At 35.5% G+C, this 11,786-nt stretch overlaps 2 protein-coding genes across 3 annotated transcripts; both read right to left on the reverse strand.

The window, feature by feature from the left end:
- Positions 1-2,812: 2,812 nt before the first annotated feature.
- Positions 2,813-5,250, reverse strand: LOC120260744 (putative pentatricopeptide repeat-containing protein At2g01510). The gene has a single exon (XM_039268303.1). It carries the CDS (start codon positions 5,234-5,236, stop codon positions 2,813-2,815), a length of 2,424 nt encoding a protein of 807 aa, XP_039124237.1. The 5' UTR covers positions 5,237-5,250.
- Positions 5,251-6,293: 1,043 nt separating this feature from the next.
- On the reverse strand, positions 6,294-10,966 carry LOC120259818 (sialyltransferase-like protein 5). 2 transcript variants are annotated; one of them, XM_039267261.1, is made up of 10 exons: positions 10,742-10,966; positions 10,055-10,141; positions 9,847-9,924; positions 9,682-9,773; positions 9,380-9,581; positions 8,572-8,662; positions 8,426-8,484; positions 8,074-8,222; positions 7,286-7,367; positions 6,294-6,908 (listed from the first exon to the last, which is right to left on the reverse strand). In XM_039267261.1, the coding sequence occupies exons 1-10, from the start codon at positions 10,925-10,927 to the stop codon at positions 6,525-6,527; spliced, it is 1,410 nt and encodes a 469-aa protein (XP_039123195.1). In that variant the 5' UTR covers positions 10,928-10,966; the 3' UTR covers positions 6,294-6,524. The 2 variants fall into 2 exon arrangements, with proteins under 2 accessions (XP_039123195.1, XP_039123196.1); XM_039267262.1 differs by having other exon boundaries at positions 10,024-10,141; positions 10,742-10,759.
- Positions 10,967-11,786: the final 820 nt, after the last annotated feature.

An 11,786-nucleotide genomic window follows, 5' to 3' on the forward strand; every position in this document is an offset into this window, starting at 1 on the left:
TTTGCTTCATTTTGCAGGCCAAAATTCTAGCATGCAAATTGGCAGGGTGCATCAAAACCTATTAGCGTATTTGATAATAGTTTGGTGGCAATGATGTTTTGGTTTTTTTGGCAGCAGATCATCTGTATTGAATGTTTGTGTCCATGCTGAAAAGATATATTTAAATCTCAGCTCACACAAGATTAGGTTATAGACATGAGAAACTCCACGTTTTTTGCGCGTCTCTAGTGTGGCTTGTCCACTTTGTCTTAATAAATAAATAAATAATTTAATTGTTGTTAGATGCAATGTATTGGATTTAGACAAAAACAGTATAAATAAGTATTGAAAGATGCAAAACTAACAATAATTAAACTCTTATTAGAAAGGATAATTAAAAAATTATATGTGAATTAAATATCAACTCTTATGTTACGTAAGGTATTATTTGATATAGAGTTCGTTTGATTTGCACATAGGTACAACATAATACAAAGTGTCTGGATACATCACAAATACTTGTACTATTTTTTATTTGATATTTAGTGAACATCACAAAATTTTTGTACCGTTCTTTGTTTGATTTATATAAGTACTAGTCTAAAAACCGTAAAAATTACTATAATACAAATTTGTAAAATATTTTATTGTTTTGAAAAAAAATTTCACAAAACTAAGTATTTTTAAATTTCTTTTTTTTTAACAGTCACCATTTAATTTTTTCATAATTTGCAAAATTATTAAGCCATAATTATATTTTTTTAGTTTCTAAAATACATTACTTAATAATGTTTTGTCAAATATAATTTTTTTACTTTCAAAATTTTTTGATTGGGTTGTGGTCATGTGTTGTAATTTTTAATTTTAATCTAAGAACCCATTTATAAACTTTTAATTGTGTTATACCACAGTTAAAAAGTTTTACCATAGTTTTTATGAGATAAAATTTTTAGCAATTTGTGTTGTACTCAGGTAACTTCTTTGTGTTATAATCTAAACCCATTTACAAATCAAACAAGAGATAAGAAAATTTATGCTGTGTTGTTCCTCATTTTCTAGCGTATCAAATGCACCTTATAAAATTTATGGAGTCTAGTTTGGCTGGATTTTCAATTAATCAAGATATTTGGTTGGGATTGTCTTTAAATAAACGCGGGTTGTTATTAACTATAAATGTCATCTCTTTGATTGTTATGCAAATGTCAGCTTTATATGAATATAGTTTACATAAACTAAAGATATAAATCCGAAATAAACTGAAAATTAATAGATTTGTCTTGGCGTAGTTGAAAGGTTAAACTAGCTGGGATTAAGTCGCCAAATTGCCACATTAAAAAACATGGATATGTTAAAAATTATCCAAATTTAAACATGATTACAAAATATTAGAGTTTGTGAACCAAATTTTATTTAACTCGGTTCTTTTTGAAAAATCTACGAGGAAGGATGGGATCAAGTTAGGCCATCATCCGTATTGAATCTAAATCAACTTGACTTGCCATCAATTTAAATATATTTGAGAGTTTTATTATAAAATAAATGACTTCAGCATATAGTTTTTTCCTCTTCAACCTGTAGTTTTTCTTCATTTTGAAATTTTTACATAAATTAACATATTCTTATATTATTTTGTTTTACTTATTATCATTTATTATTTTTTTCACATACCCATTATATGCCAACGCAAAATATATTATCTGCTCATGTTATTATTCTGCAAATTGACCATATGTTTATGTACTGATTCTCATCTTTATCAAAGGGCACTAGTGAGAAGTTGAAAGACTCCAATGTCGACCATTCGCAAAAGCTTGGAGTTTTTGGGACTTTGTGCGGTGACCTCCAGTGGGGTTTCGACACCTGAGGAGACAGTTCACGAAAACAAACTAGAGTTTTTTCTGATGGTCTGGGAGTTTGGAGGGAATGTTTCTCTCTCGGTTTGTCGTCTTGTTTTTATTGTATGTCTCCAGTTTTGTTGATGTCCACATCTAGTGGTTCGTTGTTTTTTTTCGCCTCTATTGCTTTGTGGAGGATCTTTGTACTATATCAGGTATAATGAAATTGATTCATCCACATTTAAATAATAATAATAATAATAATAATAATAATAATAGTAACCGTATTTTTAACCGTATTATATCTGGCTGGAACGCAATAACCGTATTTTTAACCAAAAATGTTCACAAACTTCTGTTACAATTTATAAAATGGCTAATATGATTCTTTCTTGGATTACTGCAGACTCTGACTCCCGCATTTTGAATGAAAGATCAAGCGTTCCTTAAACTTCCTCAGTTCCAGATCCTCTGTCAGCACCGGTGATCTGGCGCCCGATCAGATTCAGGAGTAGTCCGTTACCTTCTTCTCTGAGCGGGCCTGTGTCTCCATATGGTTGACTTCGCCGGTTTCAGATTGCTCCTCTTTTATTTTCCTTTTCGCTTTCCTTGTTCTCTGTTATTTTCATCCCTGGTGAGGATAGCAGACTTCTGCTTTGTTCCAGTGTTTGTTGTATTTTCATTTGTACTTTGTTGCTTCCAGTTTGTTCTTTTTTAATAAATTTGTGGTTTATCCACTTTATTCAAAATAATAATAGTAATAATGATTATGTGCTTACTTATATCTGGGTAATTGTCCCTCATAGTTAGCTACCCATGTTGATATATAACCTAATGGTAAGGCTCAAGAATTCAATGCAGGACACATTAGCAAAACTATTATAGTTATATCTCATATAGATATTTTTTTTCTTCAAGGTGTATATCATCAATCAACAAATTTTAATTCTATACAAACAACAATAATCTTAAAAATGTATTTTTTTTTTAAATACAGGTCACCAAAAATCACCACAAGAGCAAAAACCATCCTTGAAATGATGAAACCTACTAGAATCTCTCACTGTGATCTCCCTTCCAACAATCTTGGAAATAACTTTAATACCATTGTGACAATCATCACAAGCTCTAAGATTCTTCATCACCCTGACTGGTGTCCCTCCCGGAGTATTTATCAAGGCAAACACTATTGCTAGTCTCTCGCTATGATATTTGAGGGACTCTGCCTTTGTTTCTTCATCTACATTGTGCAATGCACATTGAGTGTCAGGCTTATATCCTGCTTTCTTCATTTCCTTATCCAACTCTTCCAGTTTCACCTTTATTTCAGTATTCAATTCATCATTTGCCGAAAATGTATATGTTTTACCTTTAATTTCCACCCAACTATACGCCGGCTCTTTTTTTACCCCTCGGTCTCTCATCATCTTCTTAATTTTTGCTGCATCTTCCCACCTTCCTGTTCTGGAGTATATGTTCGACAAAATTACATAGGGAGCTGCATCCTTTATCTCAGTTGTGAATAGTTTCTCCGCTGCTTGATTCGCTAGCTCTTGTTTCTTGTGTATCCTGCATGAGTTCAGAATCGAACTCCATATGATCTGGTCCGGCTCAAATGGCATTGCATCAATCAAAGCTTTTAATTTGTCAAATTGGCCTACTCGGCCTAAGATATCGATAACACAAGTGTAATGCTCTTTCTTAGGTTCTATCATGTATGCTGTACTCATGCACTCAAAATACTCCAGACCTTCATCCACGAGCCCTGCGTGACTGCAGGCCGATAGGATGTTGAGGAAGGACACTGAGTCAGGCTTGATACGCTGTTTTAGCATCTGATTAAATAGTTGGATAGCGTTATTTCCCTGCCCATTTTGTGCATATGCGGCGATCATGGTGTTCCATGAGACAATGTTTCTCTCGGGCATTTCATTGAATAGCAGAACAGTGTCTGCTAGGCAGCCACATTTTGCATATAAATCAAGCATGGCACTCCCACAGAACACACTAGACATATAGCCGCATCGGATTATATATGAGTGAAGCTGCTTTCCAAGCTCAAGCAATGCAAGGCATGCCGAAGCACGTAGGATGCTCGAAAACGTGGCTCGGTCCGGGATTGCACCAGCTCTTCTCATTTCACAAAACAAAGTCAATGCCTCCTCATGAAGTCCATTCTGAATGAACCCTGAGATCATGGCTGTCCAAGAGACTGTGTTTCTATCTGTTCTACTCCTGAACATCATCCCCGCAGTCTCCAAGTCACCGCACTTTGCATACATGTCAATGAGAGCATTTCCGACAAGATCATCTATCACTAGATCCAGCACTATAACTTGTGCATGTATCTGCTTGCCCATCTGGAAATCCGACAACGCACCCGTGATACTCAACATACTAGCAAAAGGGAACTGTTTCCGATCGAAACCCAGATACTGCATCTCCCAAAAGAGTTCTACAAACTCTCTAGTCCTCCCATCCCATGCATACCCAGAGACCATCACATTATAAGAAACATTATCCCTCTCAGCCATTTCATCGAACAACTTTGTAGCTTCGCTTACACACCCGCATTTCCAGTAGAAATCCAACAATGAATTGTTAACAAACACATTCCAATAAAAGTCTGATTTGATGATGAGACTGTGAACCTGCTGCCCAAACCGAAGATCCCCGAGCCCTGTTCCGGCAGTTAAAACTCCAGAAAAAGTGAACTGAGAGGGCTTCAACTCCAAGTTCCTCATCTCCATGAAGAGCTCCATAGCTTCACCGTGGAATCCTTCTTTAGAATAACCCATCAACAAGGCATTGTATGTCACTGTGTCCCTCTCCGGCATTTCATCGAAAAGGCATCGAGCAACATCGACGAGGCCACACTTGGAATAAGAATCCACCAAAGTGTTGCACACTAACAGTGTACTCCCAAAACCAGATTTTGCAACATGAACATGAATTTGGTTCACCAAACGTGAAGCATGAGGATCATTGCAAGCTCCGAGCAATGCGGCAAGCGCCACATGATCTGCTCGCTCACCGGAGCGCAACATCTCATTGAAAAGTTCGAACGCCTCCTTGGAACAACCCAACTGCGAGAATGCGCCGATCATGATCGTCCAGGTGACCTTAGTGCGCTCGGTGGTGAGCACAAACAGCTTCCGGGCTTCATCAAGCTCGCCGAACTTGGCGTATCCGGAGATCATCCGGTTTGCGGTGAAGGTGTTCTTGAGAGGCATTCCGTCGAACAACTTGCGTGCCTCGAAGAGATCTCCATTGTTGATGAGGGATTGGAGAAGGTGGTTTGAATTATAGGTCTGGAGATCAAAGCCGGTTTTGATCATCTGGGGGTCTGGGATTTGGGGGAGGATGAGCTTGGGAACAAGGGAAGCAATGGCGGGGAAGCCATGTGGTTTGAATGGTCTCATACCAGGACTAGGAGGGTTCGATACAATGGTCGAACACCTTGCGTGCAAGAGGTAGTGAAATTTAAAGCATGATTAGAAACAATTGTTTATTGATTTGAATTGGTTTTTGGAAAATCAGAAATGCTTTTTTATAAGTTAAGTACTTCTGGGTTCCAAAAATATTGTTTGCATTGGTTTTTCTGAAAAAACATAAACTGTAAAAACAACCTTTTTTTTTTTTTCTTTCAAAAGCTAGTCATAATCAGTTTATGAAAAAAACTGTTTTTAGCTTATTTTTATAGCTTATATTTTTATATAAAAACTAATCCAAATAGAAAATATAAAAAGTGTTTAACTTACTCTGGAGAAGCACTTCTTTGATAAGTCAATCCAAATAAAACCTTAATATATAACGCTAGTCCGTTTCCCATGTAAGCATGTAAATAAAGTCTCCTTTGGCGGACACTCTTGCATGATAGATTCTCCCTTGCAAGCTTCTGAGTAGCTAGTCCATTTAGGATATATATATATAATACAAGGAAATTTTGTTTTTCAACTATGCATTGTTTGATTTGCCACAAATTTTTAAACTTGTTCAATATGTTTCTTATTTGACAAATGAAAAAAATATATGATTTTTTTTTAACTATATATGTAAAATCAAATTAATTTGGTAGGTAATATATGGTATCCATTTCATGTTTTGCATAATAAAGTCAAGTATCATGTTATATTAGAACCGGAAAATGGAGGAAACCAAAGTAACTCAACAAGGTCAAAGCCCTGAATAAAATCATAAAGGTTTTTAATATTCACCCTATTACTACACTAAATTAGCAATAAAATTACTGAAGATATGAGATTACAGGTATCTTAAAATTAAAATTAATACAAGTAAGAATTTCGAATTTAGTAACATATATTAGAATAGATAAATATAAATAAAAATTTTCAAATTGACAATCAACTTTCTATAATTCATTTAGCATGAATTTAGAACACAATAAAACAGTAGACAAAGAAATATCAACAAAGTTTGAGTAAAACTATTTTAGATCCAGTGTGATTTTACAAAAATTCTCAAGAAACTTGACAAACCCTAATCCATCACAAGTACATCTTTTTTCTATAAAACATGCAACCACCAAGAATGGCAATCTCCGAAAAGGAAACAACAATGACTTACATCTCCATGAAAGGTATACGGTGCAAATCTATCCTCCAGTGAAGGATAGCAGTCTTTCATCATGGATTTCTCTGATTCCGCAGTCATGCATTGCAATCAAACATGAACTAGATCAAAACCATTTCAATCTTTCGATGGCAAGGAATGCTTGACACATACTAGATCATCCAATTTATTACCATCCATCTTGTACAGAGAAGCGCCGTCCATCTGAATGAAATGTTCTTGTGCCTCCTTTCTCAGGTCCGTGAAAGGTAGGACCTCCCACTTATTGTAATTTGAATGTTTTCTTGTATCACTCATGTCCGGGGATCCTGAAACTGGGCCGCCATGGCGAGCTGTACCCCAAACTTTGCAGCTGCTAAATGGCCCCAAGTCAGCAGGCTGCCCAGCTTGAGTCTTTTTCAGACTCAGAGCGGCAGCATGAGCAGTTCTTATCATTTCCCTGCTGGGCACGTCTGACCAGTCCTTCCTGCTAGCTCTCATTGGAGAATGGATTCTGATAACCTACACATATTGCCAATTCAAATCCTATCATAATGACATGCATAAGACTTAAATGTAAAAGCAAATGAAGTCTGTTTGATGGTCAATGAATGGAGAATAATTCCATGTGAAAGCAATCTTGAAGGTTCATATATCTATTTTCAGATTTTTTTTTCTATTTTTCTTTGCTTGATGATCTATCCACCAGTATTCTGCATGGAGCCATTATCTGTTTCTGTAGCCAAGGATTGATATGTAATAGTTCTGCTGAAATTGGAACTTGGAATCAATTTTATACACTTTAAAAGAATGTGCTTTTTTTGAGGATTGGGGAAAACAGGAAGCCTGGAAGCCTGGAAGTGCGAACTGATGATTAGGTTGGCATATAGAGAACTTACACCAAGGCATTCAAGAAGTTGATAATATGCTCTTCCTTGTAATGGATTGTGCCCTTTCCTTGGAGTTGAGAAGTAGCGAGTCCTGCAGGAGATAATGAAAGCACAATCTTAGTGATTATTACACATCTAACACTTCAAGCAATAAGACAAACATAGAATTCGGGGGAAAAAATTATACATCATAATCACAACCACCAATATTAAAGTATAAAGGATCCTAATTTTTATCTAGTTTAGAGTGGCATACACTTGCTAAGCCGGGGTTTGACACATTGAGAAAACATCATTAGGAGTAATAAAATTGCCAGGATATACTTGGCAAGTGCTTAGACATATGTTGAACCAGGAACTTAGTCTAAAAGTTGTCAATCAGGTTGTAGTAGACTGATCTATTTGTTCAAAAGTCTAAAATCTGAATTCGAGATTGTTTTTTGAGTTAAAAGTGGCCAGCCATCCCTTGCAGAAGAAATCCACATAAATATCCAGACAACTATTATCAATGCAAAATTTTAAAGGCACCAATAACTAGCTAGTTTTGCTCTCATAGACAAGGGAAATAGAAAATTAAACTACCATGAAGTTAGGCTGTTGAAATATGGAGCATACCAACTAAAAATCAAGGTCCAATAATATATGAAAGCTATGAACTCAAAGGCATTTAAAGGAGGCCAATTACCAACCATTCTCAATGATAGGCATACTCTAGAATATAATAGTAATCACAGTAATATTGGTAAGTCCATTGATTCTAGCCAAAGAAGCAAGAATTTTAAAATGATTTGACTGACCATTCTGTGTAGCCGGGATCAACTGTAAAACCGTATATGTTGACAACATCGCACATGGAAAGTGCTAGTTCTATAGATTTCATTCCAGTTCCCTTGGCACCCCTTCTCAGCACTATGCCTTGGAAAAGATAGACAGGATTTGGAACCATCTGCATAAAATAAGGGACACAAAGTGATCATATGAGAGTGTTTTCGAAGGCCTATAAACCATGGAGAGACAACAAGGCAGCATTAAGTAGGTCCCGCACATGTCTCGTGAATAACATTATTTACTTAATGAAAACGTTAGACAACTTAAATCACCATTTTCAGACACATCTAAGATATTAAATAGTTCCTTTAGGGGCTTCACCTTTATCATGGCATTGAAGTCTCTATGTGTCACACTTTTTATTATCAGTACCTCATCCGCTGCAAATAACAGACAATCAATTTCTCAATGTTAGTGTCAACATCCCCAAAGCACTTCGACCATCTCATAATACATTCTAAACTTACATGATCCATTGAGAATGGGAATCATATTACGTGCAGCACCTCTCACTACAAGGCGAAAATCCCTCTTTAAACCAACATACTTTGCATATTTCTACAAAATACAAAAGATAGATCACTTGGTAATGGCAAAAGCATAACAAACACTAAAAGTAATGAAGAATGACAGCCACACCAACATAATACATAGAAACAAGTAAAGATACAAGAATCTGAGAGCTAATATATTGCAACAGACAATTGAAACCTCAAGTGCGTTCAGTTATAGAAACAGAAAAAAGAAAAACACTGAGCATATGTTTGCTGACAATGAAAAAGCAAACATGATGAAACTTGATCAATATCCAAACATGATGAATCTTGATATCAATTGCTCCAAAAGCACTCATGAAAAGAAGATGCAGAATCAAAGCTAATAAAGCAGTCAAGATAAGAACAACAAGAATTTTCTTGGAATCCATGACCATGCATGGCTTTCAGCATGTATATTAGGCAAAAAAATGTTCATCATGAATGGTTCACAGGAATCATTACATAAAAATATATTATAAGACAATTTTTCTGCCAAAAGACGGTCAAGCTAAATATAAAAGATGCACCTTGAGAGATAAGTATACTGAAATAATAAATATGGAGTCTAGTGTCACAACAAATATGAGAACTACCAATGGCAAGTCATCATCAACATTTGTTGCCAACATGCAAGTGATTCCAAATGCATACTGAAAGCTGCAGATTGGCAATACATGCAAGTGATTCCAAACTTGGCACACAAATGCAAAATGAAGTTGTTAGCATCTTTAATAGGCACCTCATTAACAGGAGCTTCATTGTCTCTGATAACAGCATCATGACTGTCAATCTCTTCACCAAATTCTGTCTTTAAGAGATCCCCTGAATTTCCAACAACCGCACATGTCTTAAATTGGCGTGGATGGAAAGGAGGATTTGATGGCAAGATCAACTTAAGATGTTCTTCACAAAGAGAATGATTGTAACATTTATCTGCACCTCTAAAAACCCAAAATATCAAGAAAAGATTCAGTTTCTTCAAACAATCATGCAGTATAGTCAAGCATGATTGAAATGGAACTGAAACAGCTAATTTCTTACAACTGTGCAATCCTTTTTGCTGCATAGTCTAGCCATCCATCAGGCCGAACATCTAGGTATTCTCTTGTCAATACTGTTGTCATATTCCGGTACTGGAATTTCAAGTGGCTTAATAAAATTTTCACCTAGAGAAAAAAAATACACCTACGAGAACTAAAATCTCACCTGTTCCCACAGCAGGATAGCCTCACAGACATCATATTTGTACTCCAGTGGCTCAAAAATTTTGAATTGCTCATTGTACTGTTACCAAAAAAAGAGAACAACAATTAGACATGCATGTGCGCTTCTCCATATGAAATATTGCATTATTACAAACAAGAAAGTCAAATGCTCAAGAACCCTGAAGTAGAGGCATAGAGAAGTGCTTGACCCAGGTACTATTTGTGCCTTCTGGAAATTTAAGAACCAATTTACAGTGGTCAATGATTTCTGCAGTAAGCCCAAGTCCTCTGTTTGCCTACACAAAATTACAGTATAAGCACAGCATTAAGGCTGGAATCATAAAAAGAACTGCTTTATCGTAAAACACTATAACTACAAATATTTATCACTATCAGAATACATTAGGGGTACCAGTTACCAGTTTTAATCCTCCAAGTCCAGTAACAAGCATATTATAACAGGCAATAATGCACTAAACAATAAGAAACCATACAAAATGAATGGTTGAATAAAAAGCTTAAACATGGCATTATATCACTAAAAGCTACTGATATATATATATATATATATAACCTTACCATTTTTACGGATAAAGTCAGTACACCAAAAGTCTATTAGTTCAACACAAAATCTAGCTTTCACTCATTTGCAGCAAGTATTGAGAACTAGCTTCAATATAATGCCGCCATTACATATCTGGAATAACTCGATTCAACACTAGTAACACTGACACATTAAAAAATTATCTGGATCATGTTGTCGCCTTCCTTACAGATCGAAACGAAAGATTTTTGAAGCACATTAAAGAGCAAGCACTAAACTTTCACTAATAAATCCTAGAAAAACACAAATCACAAAAAAGATATCAGAGGTTTCGTGCAGATTCGAAGCATACCACGCATTGCTGGACAGCGGATTGGAACCCGGAGAGAATATGGATCTCGCCGCGGTTAGGGTCGGAACTCGGACCACCGGTGAAGAAGGCGGACTGGATCGTGAGGACGATGACGGTGAAGACGAGGGCGGCGCCGAGGAGAGCAAGCACCGTCGGACGCCCGGCCGGGCCCTTCGCGGATCTCATCTCGCTCGGCACTCGAGAATGGAATGTTCCGCTATTCGCCGCTTGTTCCTCTCTTGCTATTAACCTTTTCCAAAAAAGCCCCTGAAATTATATTTTGTTATTATCTGGGTTTTCACTCGCCTCCCCTGAAAAATAATTAAATTACTCTCCATCTCTTAAATTTTATCTTATTTGTTACTCTGGAGTAAATTTTAACTTAGATGGAGTATAATGTAAATATAAATAATTTTTATCTTTATTAATAAAAAATATAATATATTTTTCATATTGTCCATGCACTATAAAAAAGAGTTTGTAAAAATTTTATGAAAAATATTACTTGTTAATATAGTAATAAACGTTTTCATTTGGAAGACTATGAAATGTCAAACTCTTTTTTATAAAAAAATTAATAATTTTTTTATTAAAAATATTTTTTAAATAAAATGGGATGGGATTTTTTTAAAAAAATAGATAAATAACAAATTTATTAAAAAACACAAGTACACAGCCATACATAAAATAGTAATAATAATACACTAAATGTGGAAACAAACAATTAGAAAGCAAAGAGTAAGAGCCCAACACGTCTAAATAAAAAGAGCGGAAACCCCTAAGCAGCTTGATTAGCTTCATGCCTATATAAAGAAATAAGTGGCAGATTTTCCCAATCCTAAAAGTAGAAGGATAAAGAATTTAAAAATTAAAAATATACTTATTTTTTTCAAATTAAATATGCTAAGTAATTACTTTTGCTAAAAATTCTCAAGAGACTCGGTTTAGGGAGTTTACTTTCCGAAACCAATTACCCAGGGTTCTCTAAAAAGTGCGAAGTTTGAGGTTGCTTGAGGATTTTGATCAAAGTGTTACCAAATGATCA

This window comes from Dioscorea cayenensis, chromosome 5, assembly GCF_009730915.1.
Source record: "Dioscorea cayenensis subsp. rotundata cultivar TDr96_F1 chromosome 5, TDr96_F1_v2_PseudoChromosome.rev07_lg8_w22 25.fasta, whole genome shotgun sequence".
Lineage (NCBI taxonomy): Eukaryota > Viridiplantae > Streptophyta > Magnoliopsida > Dioscoreales > Dioscoreaceae > Dioscorea > Dioscorea cayenensis.